Raw genomic sequence first — 23,558 nt, forward strand, 5'->3', positions numbered from 1 at the left:
AGTTATTAAAGTATTAATTATTCAAAAATAAGTATATTTATAGAATGACGGGGAATCGTCCAGGGTGCGAATTGTCCTGATGGGGAATCGTCCATGTTTTGATGGCGAATTGTCTGACGGCGAATTGACTTAACGGCGAATTATCTCAGAACGTGAGAATGAGAGAGCCTGCCGCGAGAGATTCAAAACAATGCGGGGGTGGCGCGGGTGGTGCTGCGGGCGGTATGCAGTGTTGGCGCGCGATTTGCATGTTTCCATTTTTCTCTGGACTTCAAAAAAGGTGATTTGGTTTCCCTGGTGACAAACTGCAAACAATCGAAACCGCAAACAGAGGAACCGCGAGGATGGAGGGTCGACTGTGTTTACAGACACACACACACATATATATATATATATATATATATATATATATATATATATATATATATATATATAATGATACCAAACAATCACTTGTGATTACAAAGGCAACTAGTTGATTATTTCATACATGAGAACATATAAAGTATACTAAAGATTAATACATAATATTAGGCACACGTCACACATCCACATCTGAAAAAGAATAATTTTCCCTTGGGAAATTTAATCTTCAGTTACGTGACAAACAATCAGCGATAACATTATCAGTACCTTTAATGTGTTTAACATCCAAACTGAACTGCTGAAGGAATAAACTCTAGCGTGTAAGTCGCTGATTCTTTGTTTTCAGATCATTTAGAAACTTGAGTGGGTGGTGATCAGTAAATACAGTTATGGTGGGGCCAAATGCAGGGCAATATACAGAAAAATGTTGCAAAGCGAGGATCAGGGCCAATAACTCTTTCTCTAACACTGAATAGTTACATTGAGGATTTGAAAACTTTTTACTGAAATAGCATACGGGATGCTTAACTCCCTGATCGTCGTCTTGCAAGCGTACAGCACCAGCCCCAAAGTTACTAGCGTCTACAGCAAGTTTAAATGGTTTGTCAAAATCAGGTGTAGCCATCACAGGGTAGTTATATAAGGTCTCTTTGGCCACCTCAAAACTCTCCTGACACTCCTTGGTCCACTCAAACCCTTTCTCCTTTTTCAACAATTCAGTGAGGGGAGACACCACAGTAGCAAAGTTTTTGCAGAAACCTTCAATAGTATCCTATACAGCCGAGAAACTTCCTTAGCTCACGTCTATTCTGAGGGGTTTTGAAACTCTTAATGGCCTCCACCTTAGAATCAGGAGGGTGCACACAACCATGCCCAACCATGTAACTTAAGTATTGAACTTGGACACACACAAACTCATGCTTCTTCAAGTTCATTACTAAGTGAGCCTTGGAGAGTCTCGACAGTAAGACACTAAGTTCCTTTAAGTGGCTTTCCCAATTATCAGTATACACTACAACATCATCAATATAGACTACACAATTTTTCATGTCTTCCACTACTTTGTTCATCAATATTTAAAATGTTGCCGAGGCGTTTTTCATACCATACTGCATCACATTACAACGATAGGTTTGCCCTCCAGCCTTCATATGAAGCACGATATATCCTTGGGCCGCTCTGTTAAGGGTATCTGCCAAAAACCCTTCTGTAAATCTATTCTTGTAATGAACCTGGCAGCACCAAGACGATCGACGCAATCCTCGAGTCGGGGCTAGGGGTAAGTGTCCGTCTTTGTCAAGGAGTTCACTCGAAGGTAATTGATGAAGAATCTGGCCGAGAAATCCGGCTTTGGCTGCAGGTCACAGGGGAACTCCAGGGACTAATGCAGGGAGAAATGAGCCCGTGATCCAACATACTGTATACTCGAGCTCTTTGCAAAAGACATCCAGTCATTGTGGGTTGACTCGGTAAGGTGGCAGCTTCACAGGAACAGCATCACCCACATCTACGTCATGTTGAATCCAGTTGATCAGCCCAGGGTTGCAACTGAACACTTCTTTGTAGGTGGAGAAGAGGGTTAACAGCTGTGCTGACTGGTCCTGAGGCAGATGAGACAATTTGGATTTAAGATGGACTCCGCCTCGCAATTCTCCAGCCAGCCATAAACAGAGGTGTTGCAGTCCCACTCCAACACGTCATCCTCATCATACTATCCTGCAGCAGCACCAGTCAAGGCAAAATGAACAGGAGCTGGAGACTCAGGGGCACGGTGATACGGCTTCATGTTGATATGACACAACTGGTGTTTCTTGTTACGATCAGGCATCTCAACCAGGTAGTCAGTCTCACCAACCTTCCTCACTACAAAGTAGGGACCACTGAACTTGGCAGCCAGCGGCTGACCCTGCAGTGGCAACAGCACTAGCACTTCATCACCGATGGTAAACTCTCTTGACTTGGCCTTCTTATCATACCACACCTTCATATTTTCTTGTGCCTGTTTCAAGTTCTCATGGGCCAGTTCCAGAGTCTCGATCATATGGATCTTGAAATCTTGCACAAAATGGAGTAAGCTCTGACACTCGTCCACACTGCTGCTCCACGCCTCCTTAACCAAGCCCAGGGGACCTCGGACTCGGTGGGCAAACATGAGCTCATTGGGAGAGAAGCCCAAACTCTCCTGTGGAACCTCCCTTGTGGCGAACAGTAGAAATGGCACTCCATGCTGCCAGTCCTTCTTGTGCTCCAGACAGTACTTCCAAAGCATCATCTTGAGCGTCTGATTGTAACACTCCATGGCACCTTGAGATTCAGGGTGGTAAGCACTGCTCCTTATGTGGGAGACACCAAGTTGTGCTAAGGACTGTTGGAAAACATTGGAGAGAAAATTAGACCCTCTATCACAGGGGTTCTTAACCTGGGGTCCATGGACCCCTTGGGGGTCCGTGGATGGGCTTCAGGGAGTCCGTGAAGGTCAGAATAATTGAGAACATTCAGTGACATTGCGTGATGCCGTTTGGCATCTTTAGCTGCAATAAAAAAAAAAAAAAATGAAGAGTCTTGAAGAATTCTGGTGTTCGTCGACACAGGCCTACCCTCATCTGGGAAAGCGAGCTATGGGTGCTCTGATTCCGTTTGGTACTACATACCTTTGTGGGTCAGGGTTTTCAGTACTTGTTTCTATCAAAACGAAAAGTAGAAATCAACTGGATGTCAATGATGACATGCGTGTTGCCTTCTCAAAGACCACTCTACAATTTCATCTTATTCAAGCCAAACAACAACCCTCTCATTCAAATGAACTTTTGAGCAGAATTAAAGTTTTGTTTCGTTTAATTTGCACAGGTAGAATGAATTTCCACGCTGGGGGTAGCGGGGTTTCAAGAATACTCCCCCAGTATCCCTGCTTGTTGTACGAGGCGACTAAAAGGGTTGGTGGTGGGTTAGTGCCTCACCCAGTAAAAAGAACTAACTAAACAAGCAAATCAAGTGCCTCGGACCAGGACGGACATACGTTGATGACTAAGGAATGGACAAAGGACATTCTGAGGGTGGGAACATGGAATGTGAGAGGAGTGAGTGATGAAGTGAAAGAGAGAGAGATTGTTCAGGTGCTTGAGGATGCAAGAGTGGATATATGTGGACTGACCGAAACTAAATGGAAAAGTGAAAGGGTTAAAGAATGGGAATATGGTTCAGGTATATGTGCGGGAGTTAATGAGAATGAGAGGGCAAGAGAGGGAATATGTCTGATGATAAGCAAGAAGTGGAAAGAGAATATAAGAGAGTATGGAACAGTGGGTGCAAGGATTGTATGGGTGAGGATGAAAGTAGGTATACAAGCGTGGGCGACTGTATGTGTGTATGCTCCGACAGAGGACCGAGTGGCAAGAGTGAAAGATGAGTTTTGGACGAGAGTAGTAGCATGTATGGACAAATTTGAGAGGAGCGAGAGAGTGCTTTTGATTGGAGACATGAATGGCAAAATTGGGAATGTACAAGTGGATGGAGTGGTTGGTCAGTGGGGTGTGCCAGCTGAAGTAGATGGGAATGGTAGTGCTTTGGTGGACATCTGTGCTGGTAGGGGGTTGGCAATAACCAACACATACTTTCGGCATAAGATGATCCACCGGTATACACGGAGAGTAATGAGGAGGATGGATTGTGAACTTGTTGAACGAAAGGCAATGATAGACTACATGTGTGGATGAGCTAATGAGAAGATAAGTGTTGGATGCAAGAGTGTGGAGAGGGTGGGGGAATGGAGTCTCGGACCATCACCTAGTGATGGCCAAGGTAAAGGTGCAAAGAAAATGGTTGAGGAGATGAAGGGGAAGACAGAAGGAAACAGCTCCTGTGAGAAGAGTGGAGATTTTGCAAGTTAGTGAGAAAGTGGCAGGGTATAAGAGCATAGCGGAAGAGACACTGGGAAGGTATGAGCTAGAGCAGATGGAAGGGGTGGAAGACGTATGGAAGATATTTATGGAAGAGATAGGCACAGCGTGTGAGGTGGTTTGTGGAGTGAGGAGGAGATGCAAGGGTGTGCAAGAGACAGCATGGTGGAATGATGAGGTGAAACGAGGTGTGGAACAAAAGAAGAAGGCATACAGGTACAGTGAATGGTTAGTGAGTAGAGGTAGGGGAGAAGATGAGAGAGAGAAGAGAGAGGTATATGTGAGCAGGAGAAGTGAGGTGAAGAGACTGGTGAAGGAGAGTAAGAAGAAAGTGGATGAAGAGTTTGGGGGAAATCTGAGTGTGAAATGGAGGGAGAGTAAGAAATTGTTTTGGAAGAAGGTAAAGAAAATAAGGCAGTGTGAAAGAGGAAATAGTAGGGAAGTGAAAGATAGGAATAATAGATTGTTGGTGGAGAAGAGAGAGAAACTGAGGAGATGGATGGAGCACTTTGAGGCTATGTTGAATGTAGAGAGTGAGAGCAGTGCGAGTATCAGTGATTGGGGAATGGCTGGGAGAAGAAAAGATGAGAGGAGGGAGGAAGAGATCAGTAGGGCTGAAGTAGTGGAAGCAATGAAGAAGATCAAGTTGGGAAAGGCCCCAGGAATTGATGATGTGTGTGGTGAAATACTGAGGTATGGGGGTGAGATTGTTGTGGAGGGGATATGGAAGTTGTGTAGATTGGCTTTGGAAGAGGGAAGAGTTCAAGATGACTGGAAATCAGGTATAACTGTTCCTTTATACAAAGGAAAAGGGGAGAGAGAAGTATGTGGTAACCATAGGGGTATTTGCCTTCTTAGTGTGACTGGTAAAATATATGGTAGAATACTCACTGATAGGGTTAGGCATATGAAAGAGGAGCTAGTTGGAGAAGAACAAGAGGGATTTAGGAAGGGAAAAGGATGTGTAGATCAGAAATTTGTTTTAAGATGTTTAGTGGAGAAATATCTAGAGAAGGGAAAGAAAGTGTATGCTGCATTCATGGACTTGGAGAAAGCTTATGACAGAATGGATACGCAAGGTATGTGGAAGGTATTAAGGATATATGGAGTGGAGAGGAAATTGTTGAGGGCTGTGAAGAGTATGTACAAAAGAGCTAGGGCTACGGTGCGAGTGGATGGTGAGCTGAGTGAGTTCTTTGATCTCAATGTGGGACTGAAACAGGGTTGTGTGATGTCTCCATGGCTGTTTAATATATACATGGATGGGGTTGTAAAGGAGGTGCAAGGTAGGGCAGTGGATGTGGGGGTGGCTCTAATGAATGAGGGTGAGATTTGGAAGATTCCGGTGTTGCTGTTTGCTGATGATACAGTATTGTTGAGTAAAGATGAACGAGAGTTGCAAGGTTTGGTGAATGAATTTGGGATAGTGTGTAGGAGGAGGAAGCTGAAAGTTAATGTAAACAAAAGTAAAGTTATGGTGTTTGAGAGGAATGAAGTCACAGAATGTACAGTGAGGTTGAATGGCGAGGATATGGAGAATGTGAGTGCATTCAAGTACTAGGGTAGTGTGATGAGTAAGGATGGAACTTTGGGGGATGAAGTGCGTGAAAGGGTACAACAGGGAAGGAAGGTTGTTGGTTCACTGAAAGCAGTGATGAAAAATAGGGAGGTGAGTATGGAAGTTAAGAAGTCACTGCATGATAGTATTGAGATCCCTACCCTGACGTATGGAAGCGAGGCGTGGACCTTGCAAGAGGGGAACAATTCAAGAGAGAGCAGTGGAAATGAGCTACTTGAGAGGAGCATGTGGAGTGACATGGAGGAACAGGTTGATGAATGAAGAAGTGAAGGAACGTTGTGGGGTGGATGTGGATGTGGTTGAGAAGATTAGGAGAAATACACTGAGGTGGTTTGGACATGTGGAGAGAATGGAGAATGAAAGACTGCCTAAGAGGGTGTATGTAGGTGAGGTGGAGGGAGGGAGAGGGAGGGGTAGACCGAGGATGAGGTGGAGGGAGGGAGAGGGAGGGGTAGACCGAGGATGAGGTGGAGGGAGGGAGAGGGAGGGGTAGACCGAGGATGAGGTGGAGGGAGGGAGAGGGAGGGGTAGACCGAGGATGAGGTGGAGGGAGGGAGAGGGAGGGGTAGACCGAGGATGAGGTGGAGGGAGGGAGTTGAGACGTATATGAGGGGGGGGTGAGTTGGGGGGAGGGTAGTCAAATGGTTGGTGACAGAGCGACTTGGAGGCGTTTTGTCTGTGGCCACCCTTTGCGGGATCAGGGCGTTGGGCTATAGATAAATAGATAGATAGATAGATAGATGAATGAATGAATTTTTTCATCGAGTGGCCATAAGTTTTTGCATAAAAATTTGAGAAACAATTCTTTGTAAAGACCGTTTTATACTTTGTGTATGTCATACACTACGTGAGGCAGTTTTCAATAAAGTATATTCATTGCATGCAAAATGCTGTGTTCATGTGCTTACGTGCACTTTTTAAAGGGAAGAGGTTCATAGCTTTCACCAGATTCTTGAAGGGGTCCGTGACTCAAAAAATGTTAAGAACCACTGCTCTATCAGACTGAATTTCCCGGGGCAAACCAATTTTAGTGATAAAGTTAAGCAAAGCTTTTACAACTGGTTTGGTCTTTACAGTCCATACGGGAATAGCTTCTGGGTATCTAGTGGAGGGGTCAATAATGGTGAGAAAGTACTGATGACCGGTGGACATCCAAAGCAATGGACCAACTATGTCTATGATAATGCAAGAGAAAGGGGTATCTATAGCTGGAATGGGGATAAGATGTGCCTTTGGTATATTCTAGTTAGGGTTACCGACCACCTGACAAGTATGACAACACTTTACCGCCTTCGCCACATCTACGGCCATGTGGGGCCAGTAAAATTCTGCCCGCAGGCTCTCCATAGTTTTCCTCACACCCATACGACCTTCAAAGGGGGTGGAGTGAACGAGGTTTATCAATTCCTGCCTACAAACACTCGGCACCACCACTTGATGATAATCCCAAATCCCGTAATCAGCATTAACATGTGGGTGTCTCCACCACCTCCACAATACACCATCCTTCATATAAAAACAACCACCTTTCTCTTCCTCAAAACTATCCACAGCATTCAACTTCAGTTTCTGAATTTCTTCATCACTAGCCTGCAACTCCTTGAACTTTTCAATATCCACCTCCTCCAATGGAACAGGTGGAACATCCTCTGAAGTACCCACAGATGTATCAGACAATAATATCATCATCATCCGGGCAATCTACTTTCCCAACCTTGGGAGCATCTTGTACTACTCCCGGGACAATATCACAGGGCAGATCATGAGGGGATTCTGCCTGTTGACTCTCAGCTGCACGTGACATAGCCCTTGTCACTGCACAGGCAGGGAACACTTTTTCCTCCTTAGAGTCTATTGGTGCAACCTCAGGTACAGGTACCTCTGACAACAGTGGAGTGGTAATTTCTTCACATCTCACTTAATCATTCCCCAAAATTAAATCAACACCATTCTCTGGAAGATAATCAACAACACCCAGTTGTGCCGAACCATCAAACAACTTGCACTTCAATTCACAAGCACTCAATGGCACAGTCTTTGCACCAGTCACACCTCTGATCAGAACATCCTCTCCAACGGAACCTTCAAAAACAGAACTGTTAGGCCTTACCCACAGAGAAATAGATGAACCGGTGTCCCGTAGAATACGTACAGGATGCTGGACACTGTCAACCACCACCAAGCCACTGTAGAGGTAGGGGGTGTAAGAGGACACAGGGGCAACACTGCACATCACCGCCTGTACAACACCTCCTGAAACAATAGACTCCAGAACATCTGTGGCCTCCTTCCTTCCACCTTCTGGGACAACAGAAACCCTAGAAGGCGGTAAAATATTTGAACTTCCCTGACACACGACGGGAGAGTTAACTGAAGGAGTAACCACTGGAGCTTGAGAGACAAAACTGACTGTTTTAGAAATGCCAGCCTTATCCCAACATCTATCGACAGTATGGCCAAATTTCTTGCCATACGAGCAAGTAAGTGGGCAGCGAAATGATCAGGGAGAGTGTGGATGCGGCTAGTGCTTGGGTGTGTTGGGGTTGTTATTGGAGGAGTTGTGTGAGTGTGAGCTGGGGGCTGACTTTGAACTCACAGCTGGAGTTTTCCGGGTTTATGGGGGATACCACTGCTTAAGAGAGGACTTCTAGGAAGCTTCTTTCGGTTCATCTAAATTCGTAAGCAGTACACAATCATCTACATGGAGTGCGGCTTCAGCGGCAGTTTTAACTCTCTTATCAGCCAAGTAAACCATCAATTCTTTGTCAATGTTCTCCATGAAGTTCTCCAGAATGTCTAAATCTTTTAACTTCTGGTATGAATCTTTAACATCTTTGGTCCGCATCCACTGCCGAAATGCATCAGACAACCTCCTAGAGAAATCAAAATAAGTATCATGAGGGCTCTTTCTACAGTTCCTAAACCTCTGCCTGTGAGCCTCAGGCCTTAACTCATAAGTTCTAAGTATGGCCCTTTTCAAAGTTTCATAATCTTTAACTTCATCTTTTGTCAAACTATCATAGGCCCTCAAAGCCTTACCTTTAAGTGCCGTTTGTACATATGAGGCCCACAAATCCTTATCCCATTGATTGCCTTCGGCCACCTTTTCAAAACGGTCGAAGAATTCCAGTACAAGGTTCTCATCAAATACAGGAACTTGCTGAGTTGGATTTACATGTTGAGGAAGTGAGTTTGTTTCCTGGCCACATCTCTTTTGTTCTAATCTAAGCCTTTCTAACTAAATTTCCTTTTCCATCTCTTTCATTCTAAGTTCTTCCTCCCTCCCTCTCTCTCTCTCTCTCTCTCTCTCTCTCTCTCTCTCTAGTCTGTTCCCTCTGCATCTGGAATCTGAACTGCAACATTCTAAGCTCAAGATCACGCTGGGCTTGTGCTTCATTATAATCAATCTCTCATTGCTGAACAACAGTTTGATTAACAAGGCTCTCATAAGATAAGGGCGCTGATTTTTCACTCGAGGTCAGGCAATAAAGGAGGAACACAATATGGGTCGGTCCCAAATAACTCCTGACAGTTTAAGTTTGCAAGGGGGAACACATCAGAAGATTCAGATGTGATATCCAAAACTTTAGCTACACCCAACAACTCCTGTCTCTTTAACTAACTCGTTCCTTGGACAATTTTTAGATTCGCACAACCATAGAATCTTAGAAAAATAAGTTTACCAAATAACTTCTGGGCCACTATAGACCATTTCTCATTCTATGCACTTTGCTCACAAACGAATAATAATGGAGAAACAGAAATACTGTACGCTACAGATAGAGGGGGAGAAATGGCCGGCGAGCCTAGGACCATGGCGGCCGAGCTCAGGGGTCAGCATTGTCCATTGAGGTTGAAGGAGGAAGAGAAGTCATGTGATGTATGATGTAATAACAGCTTTGCCATTTTTTAATATTAGCTAAAACCATTGCTCATCACTTCCAAAGACCAACCGAATTTATTGTAGTGATGTGGCACATTAGGCAATCACGTGGCTTCATCATGATAGCCTAGGAGGCAAGGACCCGGGACCATGGGCTTTGATTTGAAAGTCAGTCCGTGATGTCGTCTTATGAAGAGTGCTCGTGGTCGCACTGGCGATTTATTGAGACTTATATGGACGAAGATCAGGCAGCAATTGACTTATTGAGACGACATAACGTGCTTCCACAATCTGTTAAGTGCCCTCAGTGTGACAGTGATTGTTATTACTGCACGGATCAACACATTAGGTATTGTGAAAAGTGGAAAAATAGAAAAACCAAGCATCGAGTGCAGTGCTCTTTTTCCATTTCGGGTTTTGGTGGCAGCTTTCTGGCAGGCGCGCACATAAAGCCATCAGAATTACTATTGTTTGTTAACCACTGGCTTGAAAAACAGTGGCATCATACCACAGTTCTGGAAAATTTAAATTGGTCAACAGTGACCAGTGTAGACTGGCAGAGTTTTTGCTCTGAAGTGACCTTATCGTGGATGGACTCTCAGAGGGTGATTGGTGGACTTGATGTTAAGGTGGAGATTGAGGAAAGTTTGTTTGTCTGGAGTAAATACAACCGTGGAAGGCAGCTCAAGCAACTTTGGGTTTTTGGCGGAAATGAGTGAGACTCTAAGAAATTCATAGTGCCCCATATTGATGAAGACCGAAATGCAGAAACATTAATGCCTATCATCAAGTGTTACATTCATCCCGGCAGCATCATTTATAGTGATGGATGGCGGGCTTACTCAAAACTCAGTGATGAGGGTTACAAGCATTATGTGATATATCATAAGGAAAATTTCGTGGACAGAGTAGACTCTGACATTCATACCCAGAACACTGAGAGACTGTGGTTTGATTTAAAACAGTGGACAAGGCGGCCAGGATTGCGTACTCCTTATTATAGGCAGTACTTCGCTCGTTACCTTTTTCTCAATGATCACCGTAAAGATTGCCATCATCAATTCTTCAAGGAAGCAGCACGCCATCTGCCCTCCAAAAGCCAAAGCCGGAAACCCAGCCATAGCTCGCCCTGCCCTACCAATCCTTCTGGAGGATATTGAGGAGAACGAGGCCTCCGATGACCCTGGCTTTCAATAAGGTAGAGTACCCTAATACTTGCATTAGGTTGAGTTGGGTTGGGTTGGGTTGGGTTAGGTTAGGGTAGGTTAGGTTGGGTTAGGGTAACTAGTAGGCCTACAGTACATATTTTCGCATCAAACCTGAGTATTTCCTATGGTTTTGGGTGTGATTCTGTTCATTTTGACCTTTATTTCTAAAAAGAAAATAGTGGTTTCTAAGGTGATTGCAAAATACTCATTCCTTTGAAACCATTGATTGGCGATAGTTTTCAAGGGCAAAATCAAATGAATCGCACCAAAAACTATTGGAAACACTCAGATCTGATGCATAAATCAGTGGTTGTGTGAAACAAAAAATTTACCCTTTCCTCTGTTGGTGAGTTCCTAAGAAAATCTAGGGCATCCTGTTCGTTAATAATGTTCAATGGAGCCACAACGCTATCAGTACTCTGACCCTCCATAATAACACTGAAACAGTTTCACTAGGCAGTTGTCGAAACAATATGTTTAACGCCTACACCCGTAAATTACAAAAATTCCACAATAATAAATATAAACACAGGATTCTTCAGAGTATTATCTTGGCGAGGTTAAACCATTTTCTTGTTACGACTCTGAAGTGCCGCAAGGGATATTAAAGTATTTATGATGATTTGACTGCGTTATTAGAGGATAAAAATAATCAATATATCTATCTGACTGTCTGTCTCTCTCTCTCTCTCTCTCTCTCTATATATATATATATATATATATATATATATATATATATATATATATATATATATATATATATATTGGATGAAAAAGAAATTTTAAGCAAAGAAAGACACACCAGAGCAATAACTCAAGTTCTCATCCCACGATCAGTAACATAAATAATATCATGGAGAACTAGGGGGAATAAAAAACAGAAGAAAAAAATACTTAATACAATAACAAATTAAACTTACAAAGGGATAATGAATGGACAATAATAAAACACTAATTTAGAAAAATACTAGAAATGTCACAAAAAGGAAGATTCTCAAAACAAATATTTTATGCATGATAATTCCCAGAAATCCTAAAAATAAGTAAACAATAGATACAATGCTGGGCAGACACGAAGGGTCTCAAACCCATAAACACAATAATAATAATAATAATTATTATTATTATTATTATTATTATAGTAATAATAACAATAATAATAATTCCTAAAACACACGAACTACGATTTATCTGAGTTACAGGTATACGGGTGTGCGGGTGTGGATGCGGTTCAACAGTGGAGCTTACATAAAAGGAACGAAAACAAATATTAAGGAACTCCCTCGACAGACCCTGCTGATGCAAATTTCAGCCCACAACAGACTTTCCTTTTTTTTTTTTTTTTTTTTTTTTTTTTTTTTGCCCATCGACCATTGGGGCCAAAGCCCCTGGTCATTAAGGCCGTGTATATATATATATATATATATATATATATATATATATATATATATATATATATATATATATATATATATATACAACCAGCATATACATTACATACATACATACACACACACACTTCCATGCATATATACAGACACACCTTCATGCACACGTACATATATATATATATATATATATATATATATATATATATATATATATATATATATAAATTTTTTTTGGTTTTATATTTTTTAGACCTTATAAAGAAAAACCTAATCTAAAGACCCTAAAACTAATCTCCTATCAGGCAAATCGCTAACCTATACTAAATCCTACAGAAACAAATAGCTAGAGCTACACTAATGGTAAAAATACCTCGACTAAAAGAACACCATCGACTGTAGATATGTAATGCCTTGCTACATTACATACCTCCACTCGTCACCTGGTGACTGTCAGTCGAGACACAACCTAATATAGGGTACATCAATATATGAAAGGGAACCAGACGAGTCAGAAACATTTCCATATACGTCAGCTGTCGGCCCTAATTAGCACAACTTGAACAATATGGTATTTACATAATTTGTACAAAAAGCGAAGTACATCGCCCAAAAAACCACCATCGACTGCAAGTGCCCAATACCTTTCTATATTGCACACTTGCACTCATCAGCTGGTGACTGTCAGTCGAGGAACGGGGCTTAATGTAGGGGACATCTATATTAGAAATAGATCAGTGGGAGGAGGAACTATTTCAAATATGTCAACTGTCAACCCTAATTAATAGTACAGTATATACATACAGTATTTACAGTCCATAAAAGCCAGAACCACATAGCAAAAGTCACATCACTCTGATTAGTCCGGTCTCTCTCAAGAAAACCATCAATTTATCAGTCATAAAAATGTCCCCATCACCCAAGATGGTGGAAAGGGTGAAGGGGACGTCTGCTGTGCCGCAGTAATTTATATGTGAAGCCCTTTCACGAATAAATCGTCGACAGCGCAGGATGATATGACTGATAGATAACACAGCATCACAGATGTCACATTGTGGTGGGAATCGTTTTTCCATATAAGGTTTCATGTTTTTTTTTTTTTATGCGAGGAAGAAGGAACCAAAGGCCATGAGCCAGCAGTAACAGTTCCCTCCAAGAGAAAAACAAAATACAATAGATAGCCAAATTCAAGATCCGATCATTTTGAGATGCCTGGACACACTGCGTTTGAAAGACTGGAGATCATAGGCAGCAGGAAATACAGACAGAGGGAGACAGTTCCAGAGCTGACCTGTTGCATAAATGAAAGACTGGGAGTAACGGTTAACTCTTGCATTAGAGAGTTGGACAGAAAAGGGATGAGAGTTTGCTGCCAGACGCAGGGCCGGTCCTTCCTATACGCTCACTACGCTCAGTTCGTAGGGCCTCCGATCACTGGTGGGGCCTCCCGTCCTCAGGAAGTGTATTTGAAAAAAAATACAGACAAAAAATTAAAAAATAAAAGTACGTCGAGAATGCTGCTTATATCGACTAATTGATTCCACGTGCATGGACATTGTATATACAATAATAACAGAATAATTGCAGGCAAAAACTGGGCTACATTAGCTTTTTAGAGTAACAAAAAACAGTGGTAACTACAAATTTGTTTAGTGGGATTTAACATTAAATTCTGATGGCAATACCTAGTGCTGCACTGCAGGAAATCAGCTGAGTCGCTGCTGCCGACTGCTGCCCTGTGCCCTCAGTCAGCAACATGACGTCAAAACGTAAACATCTCTTAGGTTCACAAAAACGAACAAAGAAAAGACTACAAGAGGAAGCTCATGCTAACAGTAAAGGTTAGTAATTTATGTTACGTTGCCACTCATCATGCGATTGTAGGCTACTGTTTTTAGAATATCGTAAGTGACTAAACTTTATTGTTAACGTTCCTGACAGGTCACAGATGGGCCATAATAAAAAAACCCAGAGTTCAGGTGGTCCAAAGGCGACGTTCAGTTGTCAGACGTTCCTGAGCATCAATCATACTTACTATAAAAAATCTGGACCGTCAGTCTTGGCGAAACCCAGTTCTGATGTTTGAATGCCACAACAGATGCTAGATTAGGAGGGAGTGTGCTGCATGAGCACTAAAAGCACAAAAATTTTTAATATTTCTTCTGCTTAATAAACGAAACACTTCCCCAACCCATTCTAAACTGTTATTTTTATGTAGGAAATAAGTATATTTGCTCTAGAATTGATAACAAATGATGGCAGAATGCATAAAGACCATGCATTTACAAGCAATATACAGTGTACTGTATAGACCAGGCAGGAATAAATTGTGATTTATCCTCCTTTTGCAGTTATCTGCATGAAATAATTACTGAGATTATCCAGGTGTGAATTCTTATGAGCAAAGAGAAAGTATTATTGCATACCTCATACACTTGCATATTGTTTCCGGCCAGCTCACCAGTCATGAATTATACAGCAGTTTATCCAGGCTTTGTGCACCTCTACTCATGCAGCAGTAGGCTAGATCATGTGTTCCTAAATTTATATTGCAAGATGTAAATACACAGTTATTGGAGACTTTATATTTAGCATGGAGACTAATTTACTTTTTACAAAGCTGGTTGAATGGTCACAGTCATTGCAGCACCTGCACAAGAGGGATGCAGTAACACTTCTCCTCCTCCATTTTTTTTCAGCAGTTTCTTTCCACACCTGTCATCCAGCCATGACCAACAGACCATATTGGAAAACATAGGTTATCAGATGTGTGTACTAGAACAGTTGTTCATTCAGTGTCTATATATCGAGCTATATTCTTTTTTCCCCTAGGCTATATTATTGTCACCTTCCCAGTATCAGCAATTGCCATAAAATATCCAGTTTAGCTCAGTAATTAGACTAGCTACTCTGATATTCACATTCATTATTACCTTTCCCATCAAGCAGTATGCAATGATTTCCAAAGTTATATGGTACAGCATTTCTGTTTCTGTCCCAGTCTTGTAGATAAGCTTTCCTCTTTTCCCATAAATCATTCCACCTCTGTAGTAATTTCTTTCAGTTCTGTTTTATACATTTTCAGAATGTTTACTGTTCTGTTTTCGTAGGTTTCTCCTAAACTGGTCATATGCTTGATGTTTGTCTCCTCACTAAATATTTATCTCATTGCTTCCTGTTTCAGTCATTGCTTAACTGCACCTTTCATGCTTTTGTATAACCGTTCCACCCTAACCAGTATTCTGTGCCTTTCCTACACCCATCTACTTCTTCTTTACAGTAACTGCCATTTCTATTTAATTAAGTACTTATTATATTATACATTCATGGTACAGGCCATTTCCTTAGGCCTGTAGTTATCTACAAGAAAAGCTCTTGGGATGGAAAGATGCCTCAGGATTTTTTTTTTTTTTTTTTTCCTCATGAAATAATCTGCATTTACCAGCAAATTTTGCTTTAAGGCCAACACACCTGTGCTCAAATCCGAGTGCTTGACTGAAACAGGTAAATATCTTAGCCAGCATCCTAACCAACCAATTCACTCATTTCTGGTAACCTTATTTTAGGCTAACAACATCAGTTTATCAATTTTGGTGCAAAAACGACGCACATTTTTCAGTAAAGAACTTCAGTGACTGCACATACTTGTTGGCACTGACGAAAAAATTTTCTGTTTTATCACCAGTTTCTGTAACTTAACTGTAAAAGCAAACAATAAAGCTAGTGAAAAATACAAACCTAACCATTTACCAACAGTGACGCAACTCTGATATGTGTATTTTCTGCCTTGTAATATTATGTAATGCCACAAATTTAGTATTCATGTATATGTTTAGAGGTACTGTAATTTCTATGTTAGATAGAGTGTAATCTGAATACTAATCTATAAGGCTACTATTCTAAGTAGCAGTTCGTGTGTTGGTGATCGATGTAGGGACAGCTTTATTTTTATATGTGTGTATCTCTGTATCTATGCATAGGTAGTGTAACTGGGAGTGTTGAGCTATGGGAGTTCACCCATCTGGTTGTTAACGAATAACAGATGTGGGCAACATCCCCTTGCTTGTGGTGCGTCGTCGCCGGGCGCTAAGTTTAAACCTTAAAACAGAATAATAATGGGTATGCAATTCTTTCCGTATCATTGTTGTGAAATGCTTACTATTGAAGCTGCTAGAATCCAAATATGTGAAATTAATAGAAAAGGCAAAGATAATGTAATTTGTGAGGATCAAGTAGTTCCGGTTGCCTTAGCCGTCACTAGATGGCATAAGCTACCCCAAACTCAGGGCGGGATGGCGGTAAATTCAGTATTTAACTGTAGTAAGGAATGAATCCCAAATTTTCCCCAATTCAGTCCAAAGTCCTAACGTCATGTGTATTCTACTATATAAATAGTGAAGAGAATTAAAACCCACCATATCGCAAAAACAGTCTCATTTGACTAGCAGTAGCGTCCCTATGTGCCCAGCTAAGCCACATTGGCTAACCAGACTTTGTGGGTAACAGACGTTGTTTCAGGTGAGCTGTACACATTCCTCCTTTCTGCCCCCCCCCCCTTGCTTGTTTTAATTCTTGCTTGTCGTGAACTGTATGAAGTAATGTTGTTAAAAGCTTAACGTAGAGATTGGCTAACCAGACGCTGTGGGTAACAGACGTTGTTTCAGTCCACAGACACCGTGACTTTGGGGTTGCACGAGGCCATCATGTGATATTGCCCATAGACTTGTTGTACACACACACTTACACTACCCACAGATAGATTTATAACTGAATGTAGTAGCAATTGAATTATGAATCAATCAGGTGAACCTTTTTTTTTGATAGTAGATAATGTACAGAATTTTGAAAGTTAATGTGATCAGTAACGGAAAAGCGAATTTAACTCATCAACCTTTTTTTTTTTCTCTCTTCTTTTATTAATAGGTTAGAAATATTGGGAGAGTTATAGTGAATTTAGTGGTTGTAAGGATATGTAATTTCGAATTGTTCCTCGAGGCTAAGCAAGCCCGAGTGATTATGAAATATTAGTGAATTGTGTGATGAGTTTAGACTGGCCCGACGTAATAGTAGCCGACATGAGTGAATATTTTTGGTTCGAGGCTATGCCAGCCCGAAAAGACAGTCCATGTCATTGAATGTCCCAGTCTTGAGGCAATTGACGAGCCCAAGAATAACTGATAATCGAGAATGAAATGTGATGAACTCAGGAGTCATTGTTAAATATTCAAATTGTTTCGCTTGGTAACAGTACTGTATTACTATCGCCCAAACTAGTACTTAATTTACAACTCTTTTCATATTATTAAAGGTCATGTAATTAAAAAAAATGTTTGTTGTTTAACAAGTATAGATTTATTAAAGTAAAGTATATGCAATTTTGATATCCAACCAAGGGAATTTTGTCCTCTCACGCATGACTCACTCCCAGTTCAAGATTCCTCCGCTTTGGGAACGACTAACACACGTGGTACAAACTTGACTCGACTAAAAATACAAACGCTACCAAAAATATCCTTTATGCAATTAACCTTTATCATTCAAAGTCGAAGTTACTCCCCCCCTCCTTTGTTTTTTTCTTTGGTGAATACTTTATCAGTCATTGAGGGGAGACTAAGTTGAGTACACTTTGTATTATCAACAAGTAAGTTAAACAGAACAAATCTGATAAATAATGATGGGATAAAAAATCCTACCATTACAACTGATGAACAACGGAGGGATAAAATTACTACCATTACAATTATATATAAACTTCTTACACGTCATTTATTTCATGATTTTTCATAGGCAAGAATTGTAACAAGGATGTTGTTGGGTTAGAGGGAGAAGCGTACTGGCTTGTCCTCAAATGTGCTAACTACAGCACTGAGCTGGCTAACACACAAACTTTCAAACAGTTGCCGTTTCAAAAATCTACTAAGAAGGTACACGGGTAGTCTGAAATAAACTAGGAAGCATAATTTAATGTCTTAACTCCAATTTTACTCGCCACGATGCCACCTTGGAAGTTCTTGTTTACTCGTATTCGTTACAGAAACGTTTAGTCTTGTAAAATTTTATGAACAGCCTTGTATTTCTAATATATTTTAGCCTGGTAAAGAAAATTTCTTCTGGAATTATTCAGTGTTTTTAAATGGAAAAACCGTTATCATAGTTATGAATATTTAAATTTGTTACACGAAAGGAGGGGGGGGGGGAGGTCTCCGGTTGCGTTTATCCTACTGTCACATTCCAGTACTATTTTACATCATAAACAGGTGACGATCGCTATTTATAGTATAACATTAGAATATTAAAACTTTCTGTGGATAATGAGTACTTATATACGAGAGCCTACAGCGTTTTGGTGTAAAATTCAGAATTATTACCGATTATAATGATATTTTTACTGATGTTACATGTTTTTGTTTCAGTGTTTTTGTTCCAACATATATGTTACTATTCGGCATTTTAGCTATAATTTTTTCCTTTTCTAATTGTAGTAGCGTAATTCATAATATTACTAAAAATATAATGCTGTAGCCTTTTTGTCACTATGGCGTTATTTGGCAACGACAATTTCTGTTTTTATATATCTGAATAATGATTATATGTAAATTATAGTTTCACTCAAGATATCATTATTTTATTTTTATTCAGAGAATAAAAGATTATGCAGTACAAGTTTTTTACTTTACATTGCTCAGGATAGGGATATAACTTGGGGGATGAATATGTAGGGTAGGGGGAGAAATGCAAACAAAGAGTGGGGGGGGGGAGGGCCTCCAAAGATCCAGCGTAGGGCCTCAGAAAAGCTAGGACCGGCACTGGCCAGACGGGTGGTACGCGCACGTCGTAGAGGTGGAGGAATGCAAGCAGACAGTTCAGAGGAGCAGTGACCATTAAAGTAGCGATAGAAAAGAGATAAAGATGCAACAGTGTGGCGAAGAGACAGAAGTTGAAGGGAGTCAGTAAGAGAAGGAGAGTTAATGAGACAAAAAGCCTTTGACTCCACCCTATTGAGAAGAGCTGTATGTTGGGAGCCTCCCCACACATGAGAGTTGTACTCCACACAAGGGCGGATAAAACCCCTGTATAGAGTCAACAATTGGGCAGGGGTAAAGAAAGAGAAGAGTCGGCTTAGCACACCCAATCTCTTGGAAGCAGATTTTACAAGAGATGTAATATGATCTTTCCAAGATAAGTCCCGAGTAAATGAAACCCCAAGCATGTTCAAGGATGATGCAGGATTAAGCTGAATATTATTAAACATTAGTGGGTATACCTGTGGAAGATTTTGTCGGGTTAATAGGTGTAAGAACTGAGTCTTAGATGCATTAAAAACAACCATATTATTTTTACCCCAGTCAGAGATACGAGCCAAGTCAGACATTAGGTGTGCCATAGCCTCATCCCTTGTTTGCTGAAGTAACTGTTGAGATGGGCGTTGCGGGAACCGAATGGAAAGGTGAAGGGTGGAGTCATCAGCGTATGAGTGGATAGGGTTAGATGTACAGCTTAGAAGATCATTGATGAATAAAAGGAAGAGAGTTGGTGAGAGGACAGAGCCCTGAGGAATACCACTGTTAATAGATCTAGGAGAAGAACGATGGCCGTCTACAACAGCGGCTATAGAACGACCAGAAAGGATGCTAGCGATGAAGGCACAGATAGAATGATAGAAACCGTAGGAGGGCAGTTTGGAAATTAAAGATTTATGCCAGACTCGATCGAAAGCCTTTGAGATGTCAAGTGCAATGGCAAAGCTTTCGCCAAAGTCCCGAAAGGAGGATAACCAGGAGTCTGAAAGGTAGGTGAGAAGATCGCCAGTGGAGCGTCCCTGATGGAACCCGTACTGACGATCGGAAAGAAGGTTGTGATAGGAAAGATGCCTTAAAATTTTTCTATTGAGAATTGACTCAAAAACTTTTGAAATACAGGACGTTGAAGCAATTGGACGATAGTTGGAGGGTTGGGAGTGGTCACCCTTCTTTGGGACTGGCTGAATGAGAGCAAACTTCCAGCAAGAAGGAAAGGTACAAGTTGACAGACAAAGGCGAAAGATTTTGCCTAGGCAGGGTGTAAGCACAGAAGCACAGTTCTTGAGAACAACAGGAGGGACCCCATCAGGCCCATATGCCTTGTTAGTACGGAGGCCAATGATGGCAGAAAATACATCAACTGAAGAAATTTTAATGTCAGCCATGAGGAAGTCAGAGGGGGGAAGTGATGGAGGAACAGCACCGGAATCGTCTAAGGTGGAATTGGAGGAGAAAGTCTGTGCGAAGAGATCTGCTTTATCAGTAGAAGAAATAGCTACAGAACCATCAGTGTAGAAAAGAGGAGGGAAGGATGATGAGGTAAAGTTGTTAGAAAGATTTTTGGCAAGGTGCCAGAAGGAGTGGGAAGAATTCGAGTTGGAGAGTTGAGAGCATTTAGTATGGATGAAATTATTTTTAGTAGAGCGAAGAACAGACTTAGCACGATTCCGGGCAGAAACGTAAAGATGATGTGATTCAGGGGTGCGTTGGCTCCGGTACCTTTTGTAGGCCCTCTCCTTGTTGCGGACAGCATTAGAACAAGCGTGATTAAACCAAGGCTTTCTTGCATTAGTCAAAGGATATGAGAAAGGAATGTATGATTCCATGCCCCAGAGAATAACCTACGTAATGCGCAAGGTACACTCAGATGGCTCCCCGCCATGGAAGCAATAATCATTCCAGGGAAAATCAAAGAAGTACTGCCTGAGGGTCTCCCAGTCCACAGCTCCAAAATGCTACAGACGACGCTTCCCTGGAGGGTCCACAGGCCGTACCGGAGTGATAGGACAGGTTAAGGTAATAAGGTTGTGATCGGAGGAGCCCAATGGAGAGAAAAGATTAACAGAGTAAGCAGAAAGATTAGTTGTGAGGAAGAGGTCAAGTATGTTAGAGCTCTCTCCAAGGCGGTCAGGGATATAGGTAGGGTGCTGTACAAGCTGCTCTAGGTCATTAAGGATAGAAAAGATGTAGGCTTGTTCACCAGGTGGATCCGTGAAAGGAGAGGAGAGCCAAAGGTGGTGGTGAACATTGAAATCTCCTAGAATGGAGATTTCAGAGAAAGGAGAAATGGATAGAATGTGTTCCATCGTAGAAGTAAGACATGAACCGGGGTGAATTCGGACACGGGGTGGCTTCGGACGAAATTTGCATAAAAAGATTAAATGCTACGCCGCTGCTAACGAAGAAAGATATCATATATCTTTAAACGGGATAATGTTGCATAGGTTTTGTAAAATGTTATGTATAATTATCTTTTTAAAATATTATGTTCCACTGGTGAATATATTGTAATAAAGACAATGCTATTTTTTGGTGAAAAAATGAATACGGGAAAACTTGGTCTGGTGTGAACGAATCATAAACCGCACGCTTATACACATCTAGAGGTTTACTTTAACGTCTAACTTGAAGATTGGAACAGAGAAAGGGTTAAAATCTGCATTTTAAATGTATGTAAACATGACATGAGTGAATGTGTACGCATTTTTGGGATTTAAAGGGGTAACTTCGGACAATGGATATTTAAAGGGTTGAGGTCAGACAGCATATCTAATTTGCTTTTTTTATATGTAATAAAACATATTTTGTACAATGTACATAGTCTGCATGCTTATCTTTGTTTTTGCATTTATATAACAGATGAAGTGTGAGATGAACTAAGCCACAATGCCTCGAAATTACAAGAGAGTGAGTGTATCTACCAGTGATGGTAGAAGACACTATAGGGTGGAACGCCGTGGCAGCCTTTTAGAGTGTGCTAGTGCAGACGTACGTGATGGAAAGTTAAGTGTCAGACAGGCTGCTAAGAAATATGATGTTTCTAAAAGTACTTTACATGACTATATGACAAAGAAACATGTAAAAAAACCAGGTGGACAAACTGTCTTTACTCCAGAAGAAGAACTACATATTGTGAACCGAGTCATTACACTGGGAGAATGGGGTCTGCCTATTGACACTTTTGAACTGCGAATGTTAATAAAGTGCTACTTAGACGAACGTGGGATTACTGTGAAACGCTTCAAGAACAATCTTCCTGGAACTGATTGGAGTTCGTGTTTTCTGTTGCGCCACAAAAACCAACTGGCTCAGAGGGTATCTCAAAATATTAAAGTTGCACGTGCTAAAGTCGGTCCAATTGAAATCAATCAATATTTTGATAATCTTGAAAAAACACTGAAAGATGTGCCTCCTAGTAATATCATCAACTATGATGAAACCAATCTCTATGATGACCCAGGAAACAAGAAAATCTTAGTTCGCCGAGGTACCAGATATCCAGAGAGGGTAATGAACCACACAAAATCCAACATCTCCATCATGTTCTCTTGCTCCGGATCTGGAAAGATGCTTCCACCATATGTGGTGTACAAGGCAGTAAACTTGTACAACACTTGGACAGAAGGTGGCCCTTCAAATGTGCGATACAACAGGATAGAGAGCGGGTGGTTCGACAGTAATACGTTTGAGGACTGGTTCTTTAAAGTTGGATTACCTCATGCAAAACGTCAGGACGGCAAAGTAGTGTTCATAGGGGATAATTTAGCTAGCCACCTTTCTCTGTCTGTTGTGGAAGCTTGTGAGGAGCACAACATTGATTTTGTTTTATTGCCCCCCAATTCTACACATCTCACCCAACCCTTAGATGTTGCTGTCTTCCGTGCAGTGAAAACTCATTGGCGTAAAATTCTAAGTGAATTCAAAACATCAAGTATTGGAAGAAGAAGTGTGTCCCTTCCAAAATCAGAGTTCCCAAAGCTTCTAGGACAACTGCTCAATAGAATATGATAATATTATGAAGAATATCATGAATGGCTTTCGCAAGTGTGGGATAATGCCACTTAACCGACAGGAGGTACTAGCTCGTCTACCACAACACACTGATTCCGGTACTGATACCGGTACCACTGTTACTTCAGAGATTAACACTGATACCGGTACCAGTACCAAGGCCTCATCTCAAGCATCTACCTCGGGTTATGCAACAACCCCACATGTACCTGCAAGAAATTCAAGTGCCAGTATTACCACCGGTAGTGATTTTGCATCACATTTTGATGAGTCATTGGTCAGTGTTCTATCGGAAATGCGATATGGAGAGAAGCAATCATGCCAGAGGAAGAGGAAACTAAAAGTGCCTGCAGGCAAGAGTGTAACAGCTAAGCGACTAAGGAAAATGAGAGAAGAGGGAACTGTAAGCACAGATTCTGAGTCATCC

At 41.3% G+C, this 23,558-nt stretch overlaps 2 protein-coding genes across 2 annotated transcripts; one reads left to right on the forward strand and one right to left on the reverse strand.

Moving 5' to 3' along the window:
* Positions 1–2,077: 2,077 nt before the first annotated feature.
* LOC145415657 (uncharacterized) lies at positions 2,078–10,845 on the reverse strand. Its single transcript, XM_080284873.1, has 6 exons — positions 10,747–10,845; positions 8,531–9,001; positions 7,789–8,188; positions 7,368–7,490; positions 7,129–7,211; positions 2,078–2,731 (listed from the first exon to the last, which is right to left on the reverse strand). Exons 1-6 carry the CDS (start codon positions 10,843–10,845, stop codon positions 2,078–2,080), a joined length of 1,830 nt encoding a protein of 609 aa, XP_080140999.1.
* Positions 10,846–22,006: 11,161 nt separating this feature from the next.
* On the forward strand, positions 22,007–23,128 carry LOC145415658 (uncharacterized). The gene has a single exon (XM_080284874.1). The coding sequence runs from the start codon at positions 22,007–22,009 to the stop codon at positions 23,126–23,128; it is 1,122 nt and encodes a 373-aa protein (XP_080141000.1).
* The last annotated feature ends 430 nt before the right edge of the window (positions 23,129–23,558 follow it).

This window comes from Coenobita brevimanus, chromosome 103, assembly GCF_032717465.1.
Source record: "Coenobita brevimanus isolate Jiangsu-jjx chromosome 103, ASM3271746v2, whole genome shotgun sequence".
Taxonomy (NCBI): Eukaryota; Metazoa; Arthropoda; class Malacostraca; order Decapoda; family Coenobitidae; genus Coenobita; species Coenobita brevimanus.

What these genes read in the sequence shown, in the direction of transcription:
- LOC145415657 (XM_080284873.1), bottom strand. Translation starts at nt 10,845, where the DNA reads ATGGCTGGGTTTCCGGCTTTGGCTTTTGGAGGGCAGATGGCGTGCTGC. An exon ending in CGGTGATCATTGAGAAAAAG is followed by an intron (nt 9,002 to 10,746) that starts GTAACGAGCGAA and finishes AATCCAACTCAG; the next exon opens with CAAGTTCCTGTATTTGATGA. An exon ending in CCGTAGATGTGGCGAAGGCG is followed by an intron (nt 2,732 to 7,128) that starts GTAAAGTGTTGT and finishes GTTTTCCAACAG; the next exon opens with TCCTTAGCACAACTTGGTGT.
- LOC145415658 (XM_080284874.1), top strand. Translation starts at nt 22,007, where the DNA reads ATGCCTCGAAATTACAAGAGAGTGAGTGTATCTACCAGTGATGGTAGA.